Genomic DNA, 27,036 nt, shown 5'->3' on the forward strand with positions numbered 1-27,036 from the left:
AATACTAACAGCCATAAAAGGAGAAATCGACAGTAACACACTCATAGTAGGGGACTTTAACACCCCACTTTCACCAATGGACAGATCATCCAAAATGAAAATAAATAAGGAAACACAAGCTTTAAATGATACATTAAACAAGATGGACTTAATTGATATTTATAGGACATTCCATCCAAAAACAACAGAATACACATTTTTCTCAAGTGCTCATGGAACATTCTCCAGGATAGATCATATCTTGGGTCACAAATCAAGCCTTGGTAAATTTAAGAAAATTGAAATTGTATCAAGTATCTTTTCCGACCACAATGCTATGAGACTAGATATCAATTACAGGAAAAGAGCTGTAAAAAATACAAACACATGGAGGCTAAACAATACACTACTTAATAACGAAGTGATCACTGAAGAAATCAAAGAGGAAATTAAAAAATACCTAGAAACAAATGACAATGGAGACACGACGACCCAAAACCTATGGGATGCAGCAAAAGCAGTTCTAAGAGGGAAGTTTATAGCAATACAATCCCACCTTAAGAAACAGGAAACATCTCGAATAAACAACCTAACCTTGCACCTAAAGCAATTAGAGAAAGAAGAACAAAAACATCCCAAAGTTAGCAGAAGGAAAGAAATCATAAAAATCAGATCAGAAATAAATGAAAAAGAAATGAAGGAAACGATAGCAAAGATCAATAAAACTAAAAGCTGGTTCTTTGAGAAGATAAACAAAATTGATAAACCATTAGCCAGACTCATCAAGAAAAAAAGGGAGAAGACTCAAATCAATAGAATTAGAAATGAAAAAGGAGAAGTAACAACTGACACTACAGAAATGCAAAAGATCATGAGAGATTACTATAAGCAACTCTATGCCAATAAAATGGACAACCTGGAAGAAATGGACAAATTCTTAGAAATGCACAACCTGCAAAGACTGAATCAGGAAGAAATAGAAAATATGAACAGACCAATCACAAGCACTGAAATTGAAACTGTGATAAAAAATCTTCCAACAAACAAAAGCCCAGGACCAGATGGCTTCACAGGCGAATTCTATCAAGCATTTAGAGAAGAGCTAACACCTATCCTTCTGAAACTCTTCCAAAATATAGCAGAGGGAGGAACACTCCCAAACTCATTCTACGAGGCCACCATCACCTTGATACCAAAACCAGGGAAGGATGTCACAAAGAAAGAAAACTACAGGCCAATATCACTGATGAACATAGATGCAAAAATCCTCAACAAAATACTAGCAAACAGAATCCAACAGCACATTAAAAGGATCATACACCATGATCAAGTGGGGTTTATTCCAGGAATGCAAGGATTCTTCAATATACGCAAATCAATCAACGTGATACACCATATTAACAAACTGAAGGAGAAAAACCATATGATCATCTCAATAGATGCAGAGAAAGCTTTCGACAAAATTCAACACCCATTTATGATAAAAACCCTGCAGAAAGTAGGCATAGAGGGAACTTTCCTCAACATAATAAAGGCCATATATGACAAACCCACAGCCAGCATCGTCCTCAATGGTGAAAAACTGAAACCATTTCCACTAAGATCAGGAACTAGACAAGGTTGCCCACTTTCACCACTCTTATTCAACATAGTTTTGGAAGTTTTAGCCACAGCAATCAGAGAAGAAAAGGAAATAAAAGGAATCCAAATTGGAAAAGAAGTAAAGCTGTCACTGTTTGCAGATGACATGATACTATACATAGAGAATCCTAAAGATGCTACCAGAAAACTACTAGAGTTAATCAATGAATTTGGTAAAGTTGCAGGATACAAAATTAATGCACAGAAATCTCTGGCATTCCTATATACTGATGATGAAAAATCTGAAAGTGAAATCAAGGAAACACTCCCATTTACCATTGCAACAAAAAGAATAAAATATCTAGGAATAAACCTACCTAAGGAGACAAAAGACCTGTATGCAGAAAATTATAAGACACTGATGAAAGAAATTAAAGATGATACAAATAGATGGAGAGATGTACCATGTTCTTGGATTGGAAGAATCAACATTGTGAAAATGACTCTACTACCCAAAGCAATCTACAGGTTCAGTGCAATCCCTATCAAACTACCACTGGCATTTTTCACAGAACTAGAACAAAAAATTTCACAATTTGTATGGAAACACAAAAGACCCCGAATAGCCAAAGCAATCTTGAGAACGAAAAATGGAGCTGGAGGAATCAGGCTCCCTGACTTCAGACTATACTACAAAGCTACACTAATCAAGACAGTATGGTACTGGCACAAAAACAGAAAGATAGATCAATGGAACAGGATAGAAAGCCCAGAGTTAAACCCACGGACATATGGTCACCTTATCTTTGATAAAGGAGGCAGGAATGTACAGTGGAGAAAGGACAGTCTCTTCAATAAGTGGTGCTGGGAAAACTGGATAGGGACATGTAAAAGTATGAGATTAGATCATTCCCTAACACCATACACAAAAATAAGCTCAAAATGGATTAAAGACCTAAATGTAAGGCCAGGCACTATCAAACTCTTAGAGGAAAACATAGGCAGAACACTCTATGGCATAAATCACAGCAAGATCCTTTTGGACCCACCTCCTAGAGAAATGGAAATAAAGACAAAAATAAACACATGGGACCTAATGAAACTTAAAAGCTTTTGCACAGCAAAGGAAACCATAAACAAGACCAAAAGACAACCCTCAGAATAGGAGAAAATATTTGCAAATGAAGCAACTGACAAAGGATTAATCTCCAAAATTTATAAGCAGCTCATGCAGCTCAATAACAAAAAAACAAACAACCCAATCCAAAAATGGGCAGAAGACCTAAATAGACATTTCTCCACAGAAGATATACAGACTGCCAACAAACACATGAAAGGATGCTCAACATCTTTACTCATTAGAGAAATGCAAATCAAAACTACAATGAGATATCATCTCACACCAGTCAGAATGGCCATCATCAAAAAATCTAGAAACAATAAATGCTGGAGAGGGTGTGGAAAAAAGGGAACACTCTTGCACTGCTGGTGGGAATGTGAATTGGTACAGCCGCTATGGAGAACGGTATGGAGGTTCCTTAAAAAACTACAAATAGAACTACCATATGACCCAGCAATCCCACTACTGGGCATATACCCTGAGAAAACCATAATTCAAAAAGAGACATGTACCAAAATGTTCATAGCAGCCCTATTTACAATAGCCCGGAGATGGAAACAACCTAAGTGTCCATCATCGGATGAATGGATAAAGAAGATGTGGCACATATATACAATGGAATATTACTCAGCCATTAAAAGAAATGAAATTGAGCTATTTGTAATGAGGTGGATAGACCTAGAGTCTGTCATACAGAGTGAAGTAAGTCAGAAAGAGAAAGACAAATACTGTATGCTAACACATATATATGGAATTTAAGAAAAAAAATGTCATGAAGAACATAGGGGTAAGACAGGAATAAAGACACAGACCTACTAGAGAATGGACTTGAGGATATGGGGAGGGGGAAGGGTAAGCTGTGACAAAGTGAAAGAGCGGCATGGACATATATACACTACCAAACGTGAGGTAGATAGCTAGTGGGAAGCAGCCGCATAGCACAGGGAGATCAGCTCGGTACTTTGTGACCGCCTGGAGGGGTGGGATAGGGAGGGTGGGAGGGAGACGCAAAAGGGAGGGGATATGGAAACATATGTATATGTATAACTGATTAAATTTGTTATAAAGCAAAAAAATAAAATAAAATTTAAAAAAAATGAACAAAAATAAATGAATGAATTAGTAAAAAAAAAATAGAATTAGAAATGAAAAAGGAGAAGTAACAACTGACACTGCAGAAATACAAAAGATCATGAGAGATTACTACAAGCAACTCTATGCCAATAAAATGGACAACCTGGAAGAAATGGAAAAATTCTTAGAAATGCACAACCTGCCAAGACTGAATCAGGAAGACATAGAAAATATGAACAGACCAATCACAAGCACTGAAATTGAAACTGTGATTAAAAATCTTCCAACAAACAAAAGCCCAGGACCAGATGGCTTCACAGGCAAATTCTATCAAACATTTAGAGAGGAGCTAACACCTATCCTTCTCAAACTCTTCCAAAATATGGCAGAGGGAGGAACACTCCCAAACTCATTCTACAAGGCCACCATCACCCTGATACCAAAACCAGGGAAGGATGTCACAAAGAAAGAAAACTACAGGCCAATATCACTGATGAACATAGATGCAAAAGTCCTCAACAAAATACTAGCAAACAGAATCCAACAGCACATTAAAAGGATCATACACTATGATCAAGTGTGGTTTATCCCAGGAATGCAAGGATTCTTCAGTATATGGAAATCAATCAATGTGATACACACTATTAACAAATTGAAGGAGGAAAACCACATGAAGATCTCAAAAGATGCAGAGAAAGCTTTCGACAAAATTCAACACCCATTTATGATAAAAACCCTGCAGAAAGTAGGCATAGAGGGAACTTTCCTCAACATAATAAAAGGCCATATATGACAAACCCACAGCCAACGTCGTCCTCAGTGGTGAAAAACTGAAAGCATTTCCACTAAGATCAGGAACAAGACAAGGTTGCCCACTCTCACCACTCTTATTCAACATAGTTTTGGAAGTTTTAGCCACAGCAATCAGAGAAGTAAAGGAAATAAAAGGAATCCAAATCGGAAAAGAAGAAGTAAAGCTGTCACTGTTTGCAGATGACATGACAATATATATTGAGAATCCTAAAGATGCTACCAGAAAACTACTAGAGCTAATCAATGAATTTGGTAAAGTAGCAGGATACAAAATTAATGCACAGAAATCTCTGGCATTTCTATACACTAATGATGAAAAATCTGAAAGTGAAATCAAGAAAACACTCCCATTTACCATTGCAACAAAAAGAATAAAATATCTAGGAATAAACCTACCTAGGGAGACAAAAGACCTGTATGCAGAAAATTATAAGACACTGATGAAAAAAATTCAAGATGATACAAATAGATGGAGAGATATACCACGTTCTTGGATTGGAAGAATCAACATTGTGAAAATACTCTACTACCCAAAGCAATCTACAGATGCAATGCAATCCCTGTCAAACTACCACTGGCATTTTTCACAGAACTAGAGCAAAAAATTTCACAATTTGTATGGAAACACAAAAGACCCCGAATAACCAAAGCAATCTTAAGAATGAAAAACGGAGCTGGAGGAATCTGGCTCCCTGACTTCAGCCTATACTACAAAGCTACAGTAATCAAGACAGTATGGTATTGGCACAAAAACAGAAATATAGATCAATGGAACAGGATAGAAAGCCCAGAGATAAACCCACGCACATATGGTCTTCTTATCTTTGATAAAGGAGGCAGGAATGTACAGTGGAGAAAGGACAGCCTCTTCAATAAGTGGTGCTGGGAAAACTGGACAGGTACATGTAAAAGCATGAGATTAGAGCACTCCCTAACACCATACACAAAAATAAACTCAAAATGGATTTAAGACCTAAATGTAAGGCCAGAAACTGTCAAACTCTTAGAGGAAAACATAGGCAGAACACTCTATGACATAAATCACAGCAAGATCCTTTTGACCCACCTCCTAGAGAAATGGAAATAAAAACAAAAATTAACAAATGGGACCTAATGAAACTTCAAAGCTTTTGCACAGCTAAGGAAACCATAAACAAGACCAAAAGACAACCCTCAGAATGGGAGAAAATATTTGCCAATGAAGCAACTGACAAAGGATTAATTTCCAAAATTTACAAGCAGCTCATGCAGCTCAATAACAAAAAAACAGACAACCCAATCCAAAAATGGGCAGAAGACCTAAATAGACATTTCTCCAAAGAAGATATACAGATTGCCAACAAACACATGAAAGAATGCTCAACATCATTAATCATTAGAGAAATGCAAATCAAAACTACAATGAGATATCATCTCACACCTGTCAGAATGGCCATCATCAAAAAATCTACAAACAGTAAATGCTGGAGAGGGTGTGGAGAAAAGGGAACCCTCTTGCACTGCTGGTGGGAATGTGAATTGGTACAGCCACTATGGAGAACTGTATGGACGTTCCTTAAAAACCTACAAATAGAACTACCATACGATCCAGCAATCCCACTACTGGGCATATACCCTGAGAAAACCATAATTCAAAAAGAGTCATGTGCCACTATGTTCATTGCAGCTCTATTTACAATAGCCAGGAGATGGAAACAACATAAGTGTCCATCATCGGATGAATGGATAAAGAAGATGTGGCAAATATATACAATGGAATATTACTCAGCCATAAAAAAAACGAAATTGAATTATTTGTAGTGAGGTGGATGGACCTAGAGTCTGTCATACAGAGTGAAGTAAGTCAGAAAAGAAAGACAAATACCGTATGCTAACACATATATATGTAATATAAGAAAAAACAATGTCATGAAGAACCTAGGGGTAAGACAGCAACAAAGACACAGACCTACTAGAGAATGGACTTGAGGATATGGGGAGGGGGAAAGGTCAGCTGGGAGGAAGTGAGAGAGTGGCATGGACATATATACACCACCAAACGTAAAATCGATAGCTAGTGGGACACAGCCGCACAGCACAGGGAGATCAGCTTGGTGGTTTGTGACCACCTAGAGAGGTGGGATAGGGAGGGTGAGAGGGAGGGAGACATAAGAGGGAAGAGATATGGGGTTATATGTATATGTATAACTGATTCATTTTGTTATAAAGCAGAAACTAACACACCATTGTAAAGCAATTATACTCCAATAAAGATGTAAAATTTAAAAAAATGCCCTCTAACGGGAAAACCTGATTCCAAAGTTTGGGAAACAAAGTTTGTTCAGAGCACAGTGTATCTAGAAAGAGTTCTGAATGGGAGCTGAAGACTGCTGAGGTAGAGGGGAGGGAAGTTTCTTAGATTGAATTAATCACTCCCATGGAAGAGGGAGTTGCATACACAATAATTAGAGATTTGTTCAACTTGAGTAGCACTTCAGGGGTTGAAGCAGTTGAAGGATAAGGTTGGAGTTAGATTTAGAGGAGGAGAGTGACACGTTGGTCTCCCAGTTTCAGATATTTGACTTCTAATAGAAAGGTTAAATCTGAACCCAGTTTACATATGCATCAAAGCAAGAGTTTCTGTAAGAGTGAGGGAAAAGTTGTTTTGAAAGGAGAATGAAGATGCCAATAGTTTTCAGAAATTAAAAATTTTTGGTGCGGAGTATAAGGTATTATACGTCTTGCATGTGCTGCTCTTTAGCGTGTCACACTTCCAAACGCAGGGCAAATCTAAAGGGGGAAGAAGGGAGGCTTTGTCCTCTGGGACAGATAGCTTGGGTGGAATCCATCACTGCCCTGTGAGAAGAAATTCTTAGTGCACAATGAGTGGCTCTGTACTATCTACCTGTTATATTGTTATTTCAAATAAAAGGTTAAAAATTCTTAAGTGACTCAGTGCCTTTTATTTATTACGGATTTTAATTGGTTGTGTAATTTATAGATCAGATTTCTGGGTAATTATGGATATAAAAACTTTCTTTGACACTCAGTGTATTAGTTTTCCATCGCTTCTATAAAAACATTACCACAAAGTAAATGGCTTAAAACAACACAAATTAAGTATCTTAGAATTTGGGCAGTCAGGAGTCCAAGATGTGCATCACTGGGCTAAAATCAAGATGTTGGCAGAGCTCCAATCCTTCCAGATGCTCTAAGGGTACAGTGTGTCTCCTTGCCTTTCCCAGCTTCTAAAGGCTGCCCACATTCCTTGGCTTATGGCTTCATTCCTCTACCTTCAAGGCCAGCAGTGCTTGGCAGAGTCCTCACTTGGCCGTGTCTGGTTCTCCTTCTGGTTCTCCTTCTGCATTCCTCTTCTACTTTTAAGAACTATGGTGAGACTGGGCCAAGATCATCTCCCTATTTTAAGGTCAGCTGATTAGCAACCTTAATTCCATTTGTCTCCTGACAATATATTCACAGGTTCCAAGCATTAGAATGTGGACATCTTTGTGGGGCCCTTACTCTTGCTACCACACAGTAGTAGAAGGTAATGGAAAACAATCACAACAACAAAGGGCAGAATGATTCAGGACTCAGACCCTTGGGGGACAGTTTTAGTCCCCCCACTAGGTAAAAAGCCTAAAGCATCTGAGGTTTTAAGTAAGGATGAAGTAAAGTTGTAATTGGTAATTGAAGAACTAAAACCTGGAGACCAATTACAGAAACAAGGGCTATAGTAGTTTTGCATATTTTCTCTATGTTTATTATATACCTGTGTCTATTTGTATTTACTTACCATTCTCTTTTTCTCTATCCTGCTTCCTTTTTTAAATTTTTTATACAAGTTTTTGGAAGTTAACTTTACAACTTAGTCTTTAAAGTAACATCAGAATATTCAATGACTGCCTGACTGAATTTGAGGAATAATTAATAGATCACATGATGGATGCAGTGACTTGGGACTGAGTCATCTAACTTGGGGGAACAGTGAAACATATAAAAGGATTGGTGTATCCGTTAGGTAGAAATATGGAGTTGTTTTGCTGCTGTATGAGAGTTCAAATGTATGTAGGGGTGCATAGGGAAGCTGAGTAACCAAAGAGATGGGCCATGCCAGTTACCAGTGTACTGCTCCTCAGCTCCAAATTTACCCTTCAGTACCTGCTCTGTGACAGTGGACAGAATTCCTTTAGGCATTTCTCCTTTACACCAAGCACAAGTTGAGTTTTCTCAGTAGAGGGTGCGAGAGGTACATTGCAAGTGGAAAGGGTTCTCTTGCCATTTCCAGTTGTTGAGGTGGGTTAGCAGTGTGAGCTGTGATGGTGAGAAGAATCTAGTGGTGCAGTAACCCAGCTGTGGAACCAAAATATGTGATTCCTGAGACTTCACAGTTCTGGCCTGGCCTGGCCTGGAGATGACTTTCCTGCTGCCATCCCCACCTGGACACCATGTGCCCTTGATTCCCTTTGATCATGTGCTTTTCCCAGGTTTGGATCCCACAGCCCTTCCACACACTGCAGGCTTCCTGCCACATCAACACCCTCAGTCCCTCTGCATGACTGCATTCCTGGCCATTGGCTATAGCCCTCCTTGTGCCCTGGAGGGTTAGCAGTGGAGACTCCGCTTCCTCTGTGTGCCTGTGCATCCGTGCCCTGGCTGAGGCTTGTCTGCATCCTGACTGCACTCAACCTGCACTCCAGTGACCGCAGACCATGGTGGCTCAGGCCAACCAGCAAACTTCTCTGCCACCCAGTAGGCTGTAAGTGCATCTTCAACAAGTTCTGAACCCCAGCTCTGGAAACTGGGGCCTCTTTCCAAATTTGTTCTGGGATACTCTCCCTCAACCCTAGGATATAATATAGATTTTTCTTACATTCTACAGTTACTCTTATCATAGGTTAATAATTATTTATATTGAACTTCTCCTGTTTAAATAACTGTATTTTCTATTTCCTGATTGGACACAGTCTGATAACAGAGGCTGAGCATGTGAGATGTTCTACTCTAATATTCCAATTAAGCCCAAAGATTGTAATGTGATACCCTTTGTTTTAATTTTATTTAGTGTTGCTTTTTTGGTGTAAAGTTGTATAAAGAATGCTGACTGGAGAACCATAATATTCCAGTTGCTGGTGCGACCTTCAGCAAGAGATGGCTAGGATATCAAGCAAGCACTTCTTTTGTTTGTTTTTGTTTTGTACATTTGTTTTATTTTATTTTTAAATTTTATTGAAGTATAGTTGATTTACAATGTTGTGTTAATTTCTTCTGTACAGCAAAGTCACTCAGTTTATATATATATATATATATTTTCTCATATTTTTTCATTATTTGTCATAGAATATTGAATATAGTTCCCTGTGCTGTACAGTATGACCTTGTTATTTATCCATCCTATATATAGTAGTTTGCCTCTGCTAATCCCAAACTCCCATTCCTTCCCTTCTTATTTTCATGCCTCATCTGCTAAGTAGACAACAGTAAGGACCACTAGATGGTGTTATGGGGTGATTGCAGTTCAGACAGGTTCATGCATGTCAGTGACAGGGACCTTGGGCCAGAACATCACTCTCTAGCATGTACATTCATCCATCTTCTGTCCACCTGGTTATAGTTCTGCTCTCTATGTTGACCCCGCCCAGTAAAAATATTTCAAAATAGAAGTCTTAGTAAAGTATGTTTCTGTAACCGAGAGTGGATTACTTCCCCCACTGAAAATTTTGGTGGCCGGCCAGCAGCACTGGGACCGTGACATCCAGGTGACCCTGATCACCTCTTTGTTTTGGTGGCGATGCGTGTGTGGTACAAGAAGGTTCACACCTGGCACCAGGAGCTGGGCATCATGTGCAGGGGGGCAACAGCACTGTGTCCGTGCAGGACAAGGTGGAGTTCTAGCCCCGCCCCCAACAGCCACCCCCTCAGGCAGCTCCAGACCTTTTCACGGACTCCCTCCCGGTTAGCCTTGGTGCACTAGCCCCCTTCAGGCTGTGTTCACGCCGCCAACCCCAGTCCTCTCCCTGCGGTCTGACCAAAGCCCGAGCCTCACCTCCCAGCCCCCGCCCGCCCCTGCAGGTGAGCAGACAAGCCTCTCGTGCTGGTGAGTGCCGGTCGGCACCCATCTGTGCGGGAATCTCTCCGCTTTGCCCTCCACACCCGTTGCTGCGCTCTCCTCCGCCGCTCCGAGGCTTTCCCCCTCCGCCACCCGCAGTCTCTGCCCGTGAAGGGGCCTTCCTAGTGTGTGGAAACCTTTCCTCCTTCACAGCTCCCTCCCACTGGTGCAGGTCCCATCCCTAACCTTTTGTCTCTGTTTATTCTTTTTTCTTTTGCCCTACCCAGGTAGGTGGGGAGTTTCTTGCCTTTTGGGGGGTCTGAGGACTTCTGCCAGCGTTCAGTGGGTGTTCTGTAGGAGTTGTTCCACGTGTAGATGCGTTTCTGATGTATCTGTGGGGAGGAAGGTGATCTCCGCGTCTTACTCTTCCGCCATCTTCCCCCTCCTATCTCTAGAGGACATTTTTAAACTTTCCCACACCACTGAATTCCCGTTCACCTCTTTAAGGGCATCCAGGATTAAGAGCATCAACAAGCTCTTGGATTAATACAGGTGTACTAAAACTGTACCCCATACACAAGGGGACACGCCCATTTTGGTAAAGGTGGGACTGAAAGTTCAATCCTTTTATATGATGTGAGAAAGCCTCTTAGTATATGTCATTTGTTAATAACAAAGGTACAAGGCATTACAGACTCACTGCCTCAAAGACAGCAAAAGGCTAAATAAATTACAGAGAAGGCATGAGCTTAATATCAGATTTACTAAATCCCTGAATCACATGAATTACAGAATATGACCACCTCAGGATCCATCAGGCTTTTACCCAGAAGCAGATCATATCCAGGCACAAGTTTTTTGACATTGTATCAAATCAGTAACAAGACTTTCAAATCCTACAAGTACACTTTAAAGCAGTCGTTGTTTATTAATTCAAGGAATAAGGCTGCCATACTGTTAGGTACAGATACATAAACGAATTTGGAATTAGTCTTATAATGTTGAGTGAAGATTGTCCGAGGCTTCAGATGAAGTTCTGGTAATCAATGTTCCTTTTAGGCAATGCAAGTGCCCCTCTGAAAAGACCAAAATGGCACGGTGGGCTTAGATCACAAAGAAGAGTTTGCTAGCAGACAAACAGGAAAAGGTGTTCAATTTCTTGAGGGCAAGTCAACTTCCCCATCCTCAAGGTTTAAACTTGACGGTATGTAGCTCCTTTGGCATTGTGGAAAAGGAGGAATTTAGCAAACAATTTGGAGACTTGATATGGTGTTCAGTCTCATCTATGTATGCCCAGGAAGATTCATAAACTACAAGCTTCATTTAGTATTTATTGCCAGGACCCCAGCAACTATTGTTTTATTGCCAGGGGCTCAGCAACTGGTTTTGTCATTTGTTTTGCCAGGACTTCAGAAACTATTTTTTCCCATCAAATTGCTGAGTATGATCATCAGAAGAATAATTGTGTGTGCCTGTTTTGATCATAATAAGTATACGAAGGAAAAGCATACATGAATATAAGAAACAAAAAATGCAATCAAACACCTTTACAAAACATAAACAACTCAAATATACAACAGCACCAAGATACTTCAACTCACTACAAAAGTGTTTCTCCATCAGTTTGCAGCCTCCCTCCCCAGAGTTTCTGAATCAGTGGGTCCATGGTGGAATCAAGAAATTGCGTTTCTCACAAGCCCTTCCATGTTCCTTATGGTACTGGTTTGAGGACCACACTTAAAGTCCACAGCATTAGAATGTGGAAAGCACAGTTCTGGTCTAGTAGGAGAGATGAATGTTTATCAGCTTGAACTGTGGGGTTGAGGTTTTTGTACCAGGGTTGGAACAGTTATTTATTTCTAAGTAAGTGTTTCTGCTTAACTTTGGTTGTAGATGATAACTGCCTCTTCATGTTCAGCTAGAGTTCAAAGTTTTCCTTCCATGGAGGAAGTGATAGTCAAAGAGGTTGTTAAGGAGATGTATGTGAGCTGGAGACTACTTCTTTTACTACTCCTCAGTCTACTTTTACTACTCCTTCCTCTGTGCTATGAGGCTGGGAGTTCTATTCCCTTCCCAACATCTCTTCAAAGATCTCATTGTGCATGTAAAAGAAGATGTACCCGGTGCAAAGCCTAGCCTCCTGCATTTGGGCCTCTTGGACACTTGATACCTGCAGATCATTGTAAGAGAACCACTCTTGCCTCTCAAAGTTGTAGTTATCGTTGACATAGTGTCCGGTGGTAGGCCTCTTTCCAAGATGGCTGATAACACCAATGAGCCGATAGTCATGACTATCTCCCATCTTGGCTTCTCTTTTTGGTTTCTTGGCTGAAGGTTCTGTCTTCTCCACATCTGGAGAGCCCTTGTTTCCAGGGTCTTTATTGGAACCCAATGCACCTAGGGAATTCACCTTGGCTCCCTGGAAATTTAATTCCGTAGGTCTGCATTTCTCCGTGTAACACTGGGTATCTGGCTTTGGAATGCTTTGAAGCAGTGTCAGGCAAAGGTCTTGTTCACAGAGCCTTATCTTGCCACACTGCTGGGTCTCTTCAGGCACTTTGCAAGATTCTTCTGAAATTCTGGGGTCTTCACCTTTACAAAATTCTTTGGTGGTCTCAGTCATGCTCTCAAAATCTGTAGACTTCTTGGTTCTCTTGTATTTCTTTAGTTTTCGATTTTCACCCACTTTGCGATATGTATCTGGGCTGCTGGTGGGTGTACCTTTCAGAGAAAGGGAGCTGCCTTCCAGATTCATCATTAAGCCTACTGCTAATAGCTCTCTTGCAATGGCTGCTCCATGTCCTGAGTTTGCCAATGTGGACTCTATTATATTTAGTTTAGAATATTTTCCCAGGTCTTTTTGCTGCTGCTTGAAGCTTGAAGCTTTATGAAGAGTCTGGGGTTTTTGTGGTTCAGACTCTTTTTCTGATCTAATGTGTGGAGCCAAAGAATCCTTGGATTGCGAGGTCTGCTTTGTTGAAGCTGTCAATGAACTTATGGCTTCAGAGTTCATCTTAAAGATTTCTAAGACTCGGAAATCCCTAAGAGGTGCATTCTTGCTTAAGGGAAGCGGTGATTCGGTAATTTCACTGCAATAGGAAGATAACTTTAAATGTTTGGAAATAATGACTTCTTGGTCATCCTTCGTTAAGGACCAAGACTCATTAAATTTATAGCGTTTCAGATGAATAATAAGGACCCTGGGTAGCCTACTGAATGAATGCACTATAACAGAACGCCTGTGCTTACACATCTCACAAGTATACTCAATCTCTTCTGCTTCAAGGAAAAGATCAAAACTAGATTGAATAGACAAGGGAAACGCTTGTGCTCCCTGAGGAATACTGATGGAAAGAGAATTGCATATTTCTGGCTTATACACAACGTTCTCACAGCCTCTGCAAATAGCTGAGTGCAGCAACTCGAAATCAAAATTACTGGTGACAGGGCAAACAAGCACCTTGGCGTCATCACTACCAGCAGAAACCTGTTGAGGTAAATGTCCTTCCTCAGATTCAATTTTAGTCTTCCAACTTGTGTTTAATTGTTCCATGTTTCGTTTCACCTGTTCTAAACAATGACCTAAAAACTCATATGCATCATTCTGCCTGTTGCCAGAGAATATCTCTGCAACTTTTGAAATGGCTTCTTTAATATTCACAAGTAACTTCACCTTGATTTCTACGTTATAAATATCTTTCAAAACAAGCAGCTGTGCCAAGCATATGATAAGTGCATCATGGGGAATTTTACCGCATGAGAAGCCCTGATTGAGTAAATCATTAGTAAACGATGGAATCGAAAGCAAGGACTGTAAAACTGCATTCATATAACAGGTGTTTCCCAAATTGGGGAGGCCTTGCAATAGTTTCTCTAGGTAAAAGTCAAAGGTCATCTTGAGTTTGCCCCACTCTGGGTCATCCTCACCATACTTTGATTCTGACAGAAATGCTAAATATATTTTCTCAGACGCTCTTTGGAGAAGATCAGTGACATCTAGGTAAGGGTTTCCAGTAGAATCGATCTTGAATGAAGGTCCAAGTTCCAAATTATTTTTCTGTTTTAACCATTTTAACTTTAATTTTTCCTTCTCATTGTGGCTTACATTTCTCAAGGGGCTCTTCTTTGATAACTTTCCTCTCGCAGAGGTATTCTTTTTCAGGAAATCCTTATTCATCTTTGAGCCAGATGATGGCCTCCTTTTCCCCTTCCCATATCTATTTTCTAATAACTCTGTGCAGGTAGATGTTGATGATTTTGATGCAAACAAAGGCATCTTCTTATCATCAGGTGTTTCATTTCTTTCTTTCTCAAAAGACTGACTACTTGACATCTTACGTATTTTCTGAGATGCAGTTTTGCCACGTGCCTTCTGTGTTGTTGTACTGGCAAAGATACTCCCATCCCCATCAGGTCTTACGGGTGGTTGAAGATGATTTTGATGGACTCTATCCAGGAACATCTTCAAATTATTGGCATCTCTGGAGGATAATCTTTCAATAAACAATAACTCATCAGTCTCTAAACTTAAATACAGACAATTTTGGTCTTCTCCCTTGGGTCTAAAGACTATGTTTTTAATATTGTTACTTAGCTGAAAAGTTATGTATTCTCCAGTACTGAAATAGACAACCAATATCATTTTCCCCTTTCTTTCCACTATTTCAATGTATGCTTCTCTCACTTCGGACAGCACTCTTCTCATGTCCCATATTTGGACAAAAACATGTACCATTAGAGCAGCCATGATTTCTTTACAAATAAAATACACGTATCCTGAATTATCGACAATCTTAAAGTTTCAATTTGTTGGCCAATTCACCTTCGGAGACAACACCAAAGAAATAGTTCTTAGTTCTCTATGTAGAATGATCCTGTTTCAAGTGTTAGTTTTATCCTAGAGCCTCTTCAGGCTCTGGATATCCAGCTCTTTAGTGATAAAACCGATATGCTTCAAGAACTGTCCACGGTGGCATGAAGGCAGAGTCTTGACTCCCAAAGCAAGACCGCTACTGTAAAGAAAATCAAGAAAAATTATTTACGCTATCAGAGAAATGCCTGGATAGAACTCAAACTCTACTCCCATACACTAAATCTTCTTTCCACTGCAATACTAGACTCCATTCTGATTAATTTCCACACTTCAACTGAAATCATTAAACACTTGGAAGACTTTCAGTACACAGCTGAAGAGCACAATGAACAGTGTCTCAAATGTGTGTGTGTGTGTGTGTGTATATATATATATATATATATATATATATAATATGCTAATCCTCCTGTCATAGAATGACCCCACGAGGCAAGCACAATAAGTGAATAAGGAAGTGAGGGGCCCTATGCAGCCCTCAACCCAATAACAGATGGAGAGTTCAATCTACCTCCTTCCAAATCCTGTTATGTTCCTTTCTTTCATGTGGCACCAGGGTAATAACTCCATACATTCTACCCCATGTGGGGTGAGGACCTAACTACCACTGCTTAAAGCAGGTATCAAAGAACTGGCTAACTCCAGCTCTGGCCCCAGGGTCCACATAACCTGAGCTAGCTCCCCGTACTCAAAGCCAGCCGGGAAGGATTGGGTGTACTCAAATCACTCAAAATTTAAGATTTCTGAATAACTCTGTAGTGAACCAATCTGAATTAATGAATAGCTTAACACTTAGCACTACAAATGTTTATATGAGAAAGCATATGTCCAAGAGCTGATTGGAAGTTTTTTCTCCTGCATAGTTAAATATTCTTCCTGAATCTTGTCTATGTTATTAACTTGCTCAGCAAACCCTGTCTTTATGAATAATACTAAATGAAACTTCTGCTCAATCCCTATCCAAATTATCAAAAACTCAAAACTGGTGGAGCATACATTAATGAGATTTTTGTTTTATCAAGTATTTTATCTATCAACCTATGTTCAGTAAAGTAGGGATTGCACCCATCCACATAAAAAAAGTGCATATACGTCCAAGTGAGAGAATGATCATATTTATCATAGTGGAAACGAGGCCCTAAAAACTTTCAAGCACCACAGCAAACTCGAGTGTCTGGATTATTTATAGTTCACTCTCCTACTATAGATGCTACGTAAGAGTTTATTTCCTCTCCACAAAAAATGTCTTAATTGCTCCTATTTCAACCACTTGAGAGAACCTATACAACCCCAGAACAACTTCTAGTCTGCATTTAAAAATGCTGTGATCCCAGCTGATCTGTATTTATCAAAAATTGTTGTCCATTCTTTCTAATGATAGCTGAAATAATCTAGACCCTCATGGCATTTCCACCCTCTGCTTTCAAAAACACAGTTAAGAGACGTGTGTTTCCAAAACAATGGCCCTATTTGTTATACCTTCTTCCCAGTTCAACCTGCTTACAATTCATTCCAGAATTAAGGAGACTTCTTTGAACCCACTGAGCATGGGCAGTGAAGATTAAGAACCATATTGCTGATGCACAGTTGAGCAGTCTAACGACTGCTCACTTCCTAGCACATTTTAAGCTTAAATCCCCTTTCTTGATTCTGCCTCATCACTCAAAGGCTTTTAGGGCTTCCTTTGATTGTTAGTCTTTTGGGAAGATTTTAAACTAAAATGTATCTGTTCTCTCAAACTCCACTGGGGAGAACTTTGTGACTATTCTATGTAGCCTACACCAGATTTAAAACATATGGATGACGACTGCATTCAAAAGTTATGAAAGCCAAGGTACTTTTCTCTCATTTTACCCACAGACTCAGTCCAGTAAGTTTGATTGATCACCTACTAGCACAACACACTGGGCTTAGCTGCTGATCTCAAAGTATAGCCAGAAACTCATAAAGTTGCAATACTCGTATCAGATTTGGAGGCATGACCTATGGTGTCAAGAAGCTGGCCATAAGGCAAAAATACTCCTGGTAGAAATGTCTGCTTTGTTGTTAATTTACTAATTCACTTTACATTGATCTTCTTGGTCACTGAGTATTTGCTGAGCATCTGCCCTAAGCTGATTATGATTTCCTCAGTGTCTGCTCCATGCCAGGTATTGTGGTCAGTGCTCTCAGGGACAAAAGGATGTAAGCACTCACTGTACCTAAACAATTTAGACTCTAAATGTCACTGTGTAAACATCACAATTGAAAAGGGCCTTGCTTCCAGTGGGAGAATCTGGGAAAATATTCTTTCACTGCCATTTTCTGGAGCTTGACACATACTCAGGGTGGGAGCAGTGTTTTGTAAAAGAGAGGGTCTCCTGGACTGAGATTTCTCAAGCCATACCCACATTTCTGCAAAATGATGAGGCTTAACCTCATCTTTTGCAGGGCAAACAAGAAATTGGCCCTTGGGAAGCATGCCTACGAACTTGAGAACCCAGAAACCCAGGTTATTAATTCTTTAGTAAGATAATTTAATGAGTACTTGTGAGCCTTTTATATCACCCTCTGGATCCTATATTTCCACCATTCATGCTTTCATTATTTCAAGAATTAGAAAAACCTGAAAACCAATGAGACTACACCTTTCAAATTTGAATATGCATTTCTCATTCCCAAAGCATTCATTACAAAAGGAGAAAATCTGGAGGTAGTTACAGCCTGGAGGCAGGTGAATAAACCCAGAAGGCCCTTTAGGCTCAGTGACTATGAGAAAGTAACATCTCTATGTCAGATCTCTTCCACTGACATCTGATTACAACTGTAATTACCTATATAAACTCAAGTATGTGTTTATTTCACTGAATAGGTGGGGGTCAAGGTATAGAAGGTGGTTTGGTACAAGTGATGAGCTTTAATTATCATGTTTTTACAGGTTCTTAAGTTTGAAAACATTTGAAGTGAGAGAACAAAGATAAACCTAGCATATGGTGAGAAATCCTGCTCAGTTATTCAAGCAAGCCTCACTGGATAGAAATGATGAAGGACCCATGAGGTGATATGCTAGCCGCTGTATGCACTAAGTAGAAAAGACGGGGCCAGATAACTACCATAGAGGTTTCCAATAATTTCTGGGTATCTCCACAAAGCCCAGGCAAGAGCTCTAAAAAACCCAACAACTTCAACTCACATTATTTTAAACTAAACATAGTTTAGTGACCTTGGATAAGCCAAATATGCTATCGGGGCCATTAAACTAACTGGAAAACGATCATCTAAGGTTCTTTTGAGGACTCCATGCTATGAGACGATGATTCTAGGTAGAATATACTTAATAAGCACATTGGATTTCCCAAGACAGAGCAAGATGAAAGGTATTTTCCCCACCAATTAGATGACATGTATTGAATCTGGGCTTGGAAACTATGGTTACCATACAAAAAATATTGTTATGCATATGCTGGTTTTGGCAAATGGGAAGAGGGGATTCTCAAAACCCAACAAACATTCATTATCCATTCATTCTTGAAACAAATTTGTATGGCATACTAGCAAGCATTGTATTAAGCACTAGCTATAGAAGAATAAAAATAATTTTTAAAAATCCCAAGCTTTCATAAAACTTTCATTCTAGCAGGGGTATAATAATATACAAACATAAAATATATAGAATACCAGATGGTGGTAACTGCCAAAGAAAACATCAAGTTAAGGGAACAGGGTGTGCCAGTGCTGACAGGGATGTGCTTGCTGCCTTATATAGAGTAGCCTGGGAAGGCCTGACTGATAATATCCTGAAGGAAGTGAGGAAGCAAACACTTAGATGCAGGGTGCTCCAGGCAGGAGGAAGAATAAATAACAAGGCCCTCAGGTGGGAGTGTGCTTGACACATTAGAAACAGAAAGCAGACCTGCTTGGCTGGAAAACAGTGAAATTTCAAGAGAAAGAAGAGAAAGAAGGTGCGAACGTTTTGTAAACCAACCAACCAACCAACCAACCAACCAACCAACCAGGAGAGTGAATGGACTAGCAACCTTGCTGAGCAGCACAAAGGGTCCACTTAAGGCTAGTGGTCATGAATTTACAGCAAAACCAATCAGCATGCTTGTCTTCCTCTCCAGCTATACTCAGCTGCCCAGCTGCCATGGTGCAGATGTGTAATAGGCAGAGCCTTGAATTTAACTTTGCTCAAGACTTTGCCATTCATAAATAGCCAAGTAAGAGGGAAAAGGGAGGTGAAGGTGTCAGAAGGGAGTGATTATAAATATGGACCAGAAAGGGTGAAATGGGGGTGGAGAACAGAAACACGAAAAGGCCTAAATCTCAGGAAATACTGGGGGTGGGGTAGAAGCATCAGGGGACCCGGAGTTCAGCTCCCATTTCTGTAGCTGTACTTCTGCCCCCTGCTTCTAAGCAGCTGTCGACTGCTTGTAGGCTTCCTTCTCCTAATCTCCTCCCACCTTCCTTTTGGTTCTTCTATTCATTCTCCCCCGGGCCCCAAAGCTGGAAGTAACTAATGGGAATGGGGGTGGAGAGATGAATGTTAAAGAGTATGTGGACAGGGTTAGAGGCAGGCATGATCAGATGGGGGAGGGGAAGGGGGATGGGAAAACCATCCCTTCTCTTTTTTCACCCTCCCAAGTCTGGGTTAAAGGTCAACACATCAAGAGGTGCGTTGCCTCTAGGGCATTAGCAATTAAATCCTGTCATTATGTTTGGCCCCAGCTTCTGTGCGCATGGCTTTTCAAAACGATTGGATCAGGGCAGATTCTGCTTCTTTCTCTGTTTAAAGGTGCATTTCTGCACTCAGCAAATGTCCGAGTCATTGTATAGCAGAGAAATGCCATTATTTTGCCTCTTGACATGCACTGCACATAAATCTCTCCATAGGAGGCCTGGACCAAAATGGGAAGAAATCTCTAGACTAGCAATTTGTTCCCATGAACTAGTCAAGCTTTGAACCTTTTCTCAGAGACAGAGTTGGTGGAGCTTTTTTGTTGTTGTTGCTTTTCATTCTTTTAAAATGATGATGTTAGTATTATTAATGACATAGTTGATTAGGAAAACAGAATGCAGGTTATTTTCCAGAAGTTAAATATGATTTCATTAAGAAAGAAAGCTCTTTCATGAGAAAGTGCATACTTGTTACATTGAAACTATGATAAATGAGGCTTTCTGGAAATTAATTCCTTTACTCCTATTGCAACTCTCCTACTATTTTATAGCCCTTTCTGCTAAGTATCACATTCATTTCCTTATTTACTTAACTAACCAAAATATTTGTTGATAACGAGTCAACTATGGACATTGACTATGGACAAGATCCAAAGATGAAGTGATAAAGTCCTTCTGACCTCAGATAGGTTGTAAGACAAATACACCACAACATGGCAGCACGAGGAAAACCTATTAAGTCAAATTCAGTTAGTGTTACATAAGAGTCCGTGTGTTTTTTTTGCCATCTCAGCTTCTTACAGCATTTCTTCTCTGCCTGAAGTTCCCAAATAATCTCCCAATTTTTGTCTTAGTTCTACTCTTCCTTTTAAGACCTAGTCCAAGTCTCACTTCATTCAGAATGATTGCCAGGCCTGATTTTTCCTGCCTCGGAATTCACAAAGCATTCACTTTTTTTAAGACTGTCACTTAGCCTACGCTACCTTGCATTGCTGCTTCATATGAACCGACCACAAAGTTAATAGATGTTGGGGAACATTAGTTTGTTTTCAGTCAGTGTGGAGTGAAACTTTCTCTCCTAAGGGAAATCATAAAGTCAGAGAAGTAGGAGTCCTTTAAGGTTGGGATCAAAGACTTCTAACTTTCCTTAAGAAAACAGTGTCCAAAGTTTTAAAATGAGGGCTGGCAGGGCAGGAAGTGGGTACAATTAAATGGGCTGGAACTGTTATTGGAACATCAAGCTGACTATGACATGAAGAGACCAGCTTAAATGAGACAGGAGACTGGACAGGTGAACACTACCATCTATCAAATTTCAAATGCACACACACTTTAATGAAGCAATTCTATTGTGGCTTTGTCTTATAGATATAATTGCAAAACTGTGTAAATCTTCTAAACAATCAGTATATTTAACTTATATAATTTTTTAAATGACCTATAAAATGACTTTTCCTCTTCTTTTGAGATATCTGCAAAGGTGCAAAATCAGGAGAAAGAACCACATTATATAAGAATTGCTACACCTGTGAAGAATATCTATAGTTATCAAATGTTATTTGAAGGTAAGGCAAGTCATTAATAGGGAGCGCTGTGGCATTTCCCCTACTCCCACATGGAAGTCAAGTGTGGGATAGGGACTAAGATTGTGGAATTGTTTCCAAAAGAGATGTGTGACTGCATCTCATGTCCTGGCTGCACACTTATTAAGCAGCCAGAATGTTTAAGTCCAAACTCATATGCTAGAGTGTGAGAGACTTGGGAAAACTTGACATGTTTACTCTGGAGGTGGAACGGCAAAGAAACCAGTGCCTGACTCAAGCTCAGGAGTCAGGATACAGAATGAAGTGGCCCCAATGCCGGGGCAAGAGGAGGCCGCAGTGAAAGCAAGTTCCGCTTGCTCTATTTGGACAAGAAACCGTACAAGACTCGATGTATTAAGTGGCAGATAACTGGACTACAACCTCGGAAAATCATCCCAAACAAACTGTCTGCCAGAAAAAGGTGATCCTCCAGGAAAGATTCTCTTGGATACACTGCAGCAAAGTAGGAAATGAGGGGAGAAATCACAAAAGATTAGCTGGGTTCCCTAGTTCTTTCCTGTACAACAAATAGCAAAGTCCCATCCCCAAAAAGCTTTGAGGAAATACTTTTAGGATACTTAGTGGAGTGGATTCTGCTGATGTGGATCAAGCAGGATGTTTTTGGCCTCACATGACACAAGGGGGAGCTATAGCATTTTTCTTTCCAAGGTAAGGAGGGCAGCAATTCAACACATCTTCAGCTTAGTTAAGGATACACGTGACACAGTCAGGCCTAGTAAGAGCTCTGAGGGAACTTTACAAAGCCCTTTTGGGGAAAACGAACTCAAAAATGTATTAAATGCCACAAGTGCTGGAATTAAAATCCCTTATAATACCTTCAAAACACCAATCTGTCTTATCTGAAGGATCAGTTCCTTGAACAGGAGAAATGCAGTTGCCTTAATTTGTTCATTGTTTTATTTTAACTTGTCTGGAAATATCCTTAGGAATGAATTCCCAAAACCTAAATCATACCTCTAACCCCTAAAAAAGTGATTCTCATTCATCTCCCTACTTAAGCAGTCCTTCATTCTGCATACCAGCTTTTTTTCCTCTTTGCTGCCATTAACAAAAGTGTGTGTGTGTGTGTGTGTGTGTGTATGAGAGAGACAGAGAACGCTTCAAAATAATCAAAGTCAGTGCTCCCGCTTCCAGGGTCTCTAACCCATTGTTTGGAAAAACAGAGCTCTGCTCTCAGCTCAGTCATCCTGGAAGGAAAAGGAACTCACAAAGCTGAAATGAGAAAATGAGCAGCTGCTCTGGACTTGCATCCTTGAACAGCATCCCTAGAGTCCAACAAACCACCTCATTCCTTCTTTCCCTACTGATACTTCAGTGATGTTTATGTGGTGCTAACGGAGGACATCCTCAAAGTAAAGAAGCTCTGCCCCAAAATATGAGCTCATTTATAAAAAAGCACAGACAAGAAAACCTGCCACCTTGCTTCAGAGGGCCTAGAAACCTTCAAAATGTGTAACTGAATCACTGTGCTGTACACCTGAAACTAACTAACACAACATTGTAAATCAACTCTACTCCAATTAAAAAGTGGGGGGCGGGGGGTGCTGAACTTCATCCAATGACTCTGCTTTCATTTTCCATCCACAGGACTATGACAAAATGGGTAAGGCTTTACTTGCCCTGAATGAACCCTTAAAGAAAAAGGAAGACATGACTAGCCAAGCAGTAGTATAGCCTTTAGCGTGAAACTCTAGGTTACCACTCAAACGTTCTAAACTCATAACCAATGATCAAGGCACGCATAGCTCAAACGTTACCTCCCTCGTGAATTTGTCCATCATTCTGCCAACCTAGTGGTATTCCTCTTCCTTCAACTCTTGCTTCTTATCTCTGTGAACTTTAAAATACATAAGCACCTGATGGCAGGCAGGGCACGTGTACTCCCCAGTACATAGGTGCTGAGAACCAAAAGCATGTACCCCATATAGCTTACTGTCTACATTAGCATGAGTCTACTATTCCACTATTTTCATCAGCATGACCTTACTATTCAAAAAGACTTTGCCCAGGAAGATACAAGTTGCAAATAGCTTTACTGTTCATTCCACAACTCTTCAATAGAAAGCACGGACTGACAGTTTATAGCCTTAGACTTTTTGAACCTCTTGCCTCCAAAGCCCTGTTGTGCCATGCCCACCTATTCTAAACCATTGTATCATGATCTTTACCCAATCATAATCGAGCTCCCCTACAGTTAGGACAGACTTTAACGTCTCAGTATCCCAGCCTTTCCTTTCCTAACCTAAAACACCATTAGACCCTGTCAGTATGGATTTCTCCCTTACAGTGGTAAGCAATAAACTCAGCTAGCTTTTTCTTGGCAACAGGTTGTTTCAGTGATATTTTGGGGAGCCAGATTTCAACATGCCCGGTTGATAAATGTCGAATCAAGTGATTAATTCACAGGGTGAAATGATGGGTTTGTTTGGATTTGGCTAGCATAGGTTAACTGTACTGTAAAAAGAGTTCTTACTTTGGGGTTGACTTTGAAACCATTGAAACAGATTTGGATTTGACTGTTTTAATGTCCTTATTTTCATAATTACACCTTTATGGGTTTTACTTTTCCATGCCTTTTCCTGGACATGTGAGAGTACATATGATAGAGCCCACATACTCTAGAGCAACCCTACAGTGACAGAGCTGCTTTCTTTTCCTCACAGCCGACTTGCTTCTGCTCGACAAGCAGAACACCTTTGGAACTTGGGGAAGCACCTCTGCTAACTTCTCAGAGAAGCTGCTGGATAGCTGCAGGCTTTTGCTGGATGTGCCACTCACTATATAGGTGTGGAGACTCAAAGAAGGAAATAAAAATAGATTTATGACAGCAGGTTGATCAATAACACATTGATTTACTCAGTGCCTCCTGAGGAAGGTCAGAATTCATGAGAATTCCCTTGGGAACTTGCAATTTTCTCATAGAAAGAGACCATGAGTTGTACTGGGCATTTTGTACTGCAGTAGTTTTCAGCAATTTCCAGTGCATTTTTTTCATTTGTGCTGACAGGGTGACATATTTAATGATTTCCAGACTCTGAGGGGCAGGGATATTTCCCATACAGTATCATAACATTTGTACCACAAAACCTTCTCCAAGCTCCCCATTTCTAAATGAGGAAAATAAGTCTGTGGATAAATGACTTGCTCAAGAGCACAAATTCCATTATATTCTTTAAATATCAGTGTACATGCTGTCAAAGCACACAACCTCATAGCTAAGACCTGAACTCAGATTCTCCATGGATTACCTGTGTGGCATTTTCCCAAGACACAGTAAGGATTTCCACTTACATCTTCTGGATATGTGAAAACAAAGAAAGCACATATCTAGAAGTAATCAATATCTTCCCAACCTTACGCTGGTTACTTACTTCCCTACTGAAGGCTTGAAAAACATGCCCAGAGACTGAATGAACCCGGGGAATGAGTTATGTGAAAAGTTGGATTTCTTTGGTATGAAAACAATGAGGCTGATGTTCAAGAGCACTGGACATGTCCTAACTCATGCGATAGGGTGGGCTACTGCCAAGTATTTGATTTTTGGTGTTATGGTTTTTTCATTATAAAAAGGGAGAATGAAGGCCTGCTACCAGAGGGGGATGTTTACTCTTCCTGAGATGCTAACTTTCATCTTTGGCTACAGCTGCAATGTGATTAATGATGGATAATTGAGGCAGCACAAACCAACTTAATTTATATTAAGAAATCAAGAATGACAGCGATAAACCAGATAATGTGCTCATATACTTTTAGATGAATAATAAAACACTCAGTTTAATATTTTCCATTGACTATGTGTGGAATAGCCCAGTTAAATAAATAATGACCAAAAAAAAAAGAAATTCAAATACATGGCCACTCTTATTTCTTTCTTTTTTTTAAAATTAATTAATTAATTTTTGGCTGAGTTGGGTCTTTGTTGCTGCTCACGGGCTTTCTCTAGTTGCCGCGAGTGGGGGCTACTCTTCATTGTGCTGCATGAGCTTCTCATTGCAGTGGCTTCTCTTGTTGAGGAGCATGGGCTCTAGGCGCGTGGGCCTCAGTAGTTGTGGCACGCGGGCTCAGTAGTTGTGGCTCACGGGCTTAGTTGCTCCATGGCATGTGGGACCTTCCCGGACCAGGGCTCGAACCCTTGTCCCCTGCATTGGCAGGCGGATTCTTAACCACTGCACCACCAGGGATGCCCTCTTATTTCTTAATTATTTCTAATATTCCCTATTTTTCTAACTAATGCCTTTATTTTTGTTCCCCTCTATCACCCATGGCTATTTACACATGCTTTAAACCAGATGCTTCCATTTATATCTAGCTATTACATAGAATCTAGCTGATAGCAGCCTACCTTCTCTTTATTACTCTTACAACGTCTGAGCTTCTGTACTTTTCTCTTCCATCCTAGCCCTTCTCTAGGCTGAGAATCTAAAAAGTTTTTTAAAGGGTATGCCTCTAGCTATTCCTCGTTCATTTATTTAAGCCTCAGAAACATGAGATTTTACCATCTGGTTTCTTAAAGGGGCAATGCATTTTAGCCATCACAGAAAGTAAAACAGAATTAAAGCTAAAACAGATTTCTTCAACGTCACCGCAATTCTCACCTACTCTCAACCGACTTCCTTATAGTCATTTAGGCCCTTGCTATACTGAAATGTTAAGTGGCTCCATGAATGATGAATGAAAACACCACAGAGTACCCATGTCAGCATTTTCAACCACTCATATACACACTAGAGCACAGAAGGGCAACAAAATATAGGTATAATTTCTTGAAAATGCGAAGCAATATTAAGCAGAATGACAGAAATGTACAGAAAGCCGTGCTGTCTACTTAAAAGAATACTGATCTGAACATTAGGAGACCAGGTGTCTGGTCTCTGCTTCGCTACGAACCAACTCTGAGAACTGGGAACTAACTATCCCTTCACTGACCCTATTTCATCTAGTACAGCACTAGGCAACAGAACTTTCTGCAGAGGTAGAGATGTACTATATCTGTCCTGTCTAGTGTGGCAGCCACCAGCCACATGTGGCTATTGAACATTTGAATGTGGTTAATAATACTGAGGTCCTGAAATTTTAATTGTACTTAAGCTGAAATAGCTACAGGCAGCTATTAGCTACCATATGGGACAGCACAGATAAGGTGACTGTAGGCATAGCTTAACACCTTGCCAGTTTTGGAAATTCTATCATGATATTTACTTCCATGTGGCTTTCTAATCCCCCTTCCAGACTGTTGAGGACATTTGACACAGTTGTCAATAGACAGTAGCAGGAGTCTACTGAGTTTGTGTACCTGATAAAAAAGAGAGAT

The 27,036-nt window shown here is 40.1% G+C and overlaps 1 protein-coding gene across 1 annotated transcript; it reads right to left on the bottom strand.

The window, feature by feature from the left end:
* Positions 1 to 12,657: 12,657 nt before the first annotated feature.
* USP26 (ubiquitin specific peptidase 26) lies at positions 12,658 to 14,928 on the bottom strand (the record flags this gene model as incomplete). Its single annotated transcript, XM_082609332.1, has 1 exon — positions 12,658 to 14,928. The coding sequence occupies one exon, from the start codon at positions 14,926 to 14,928 to the stop codon at positions 12,658 to 12,660; it is 2,271 nt and encodes a 756-aa protein (XP_082465458.1).
* Positions 14,929 to 27,036: the final 12,108 nt, after the last annotated feature.

The sequence above is a fragment of the Mesoplodon mirus genome, assembly GCF_964341445.2.
Source record: "Mesoplodon mirus genome assembly, chromosome: X".
Classification (NCBI taxonomy): Eukaryota; Metazoa; Chordata; class Mammalia; order Artiodactyla; family Ziphiidae; genus Mesoplodon; species Mesoplodon mirus.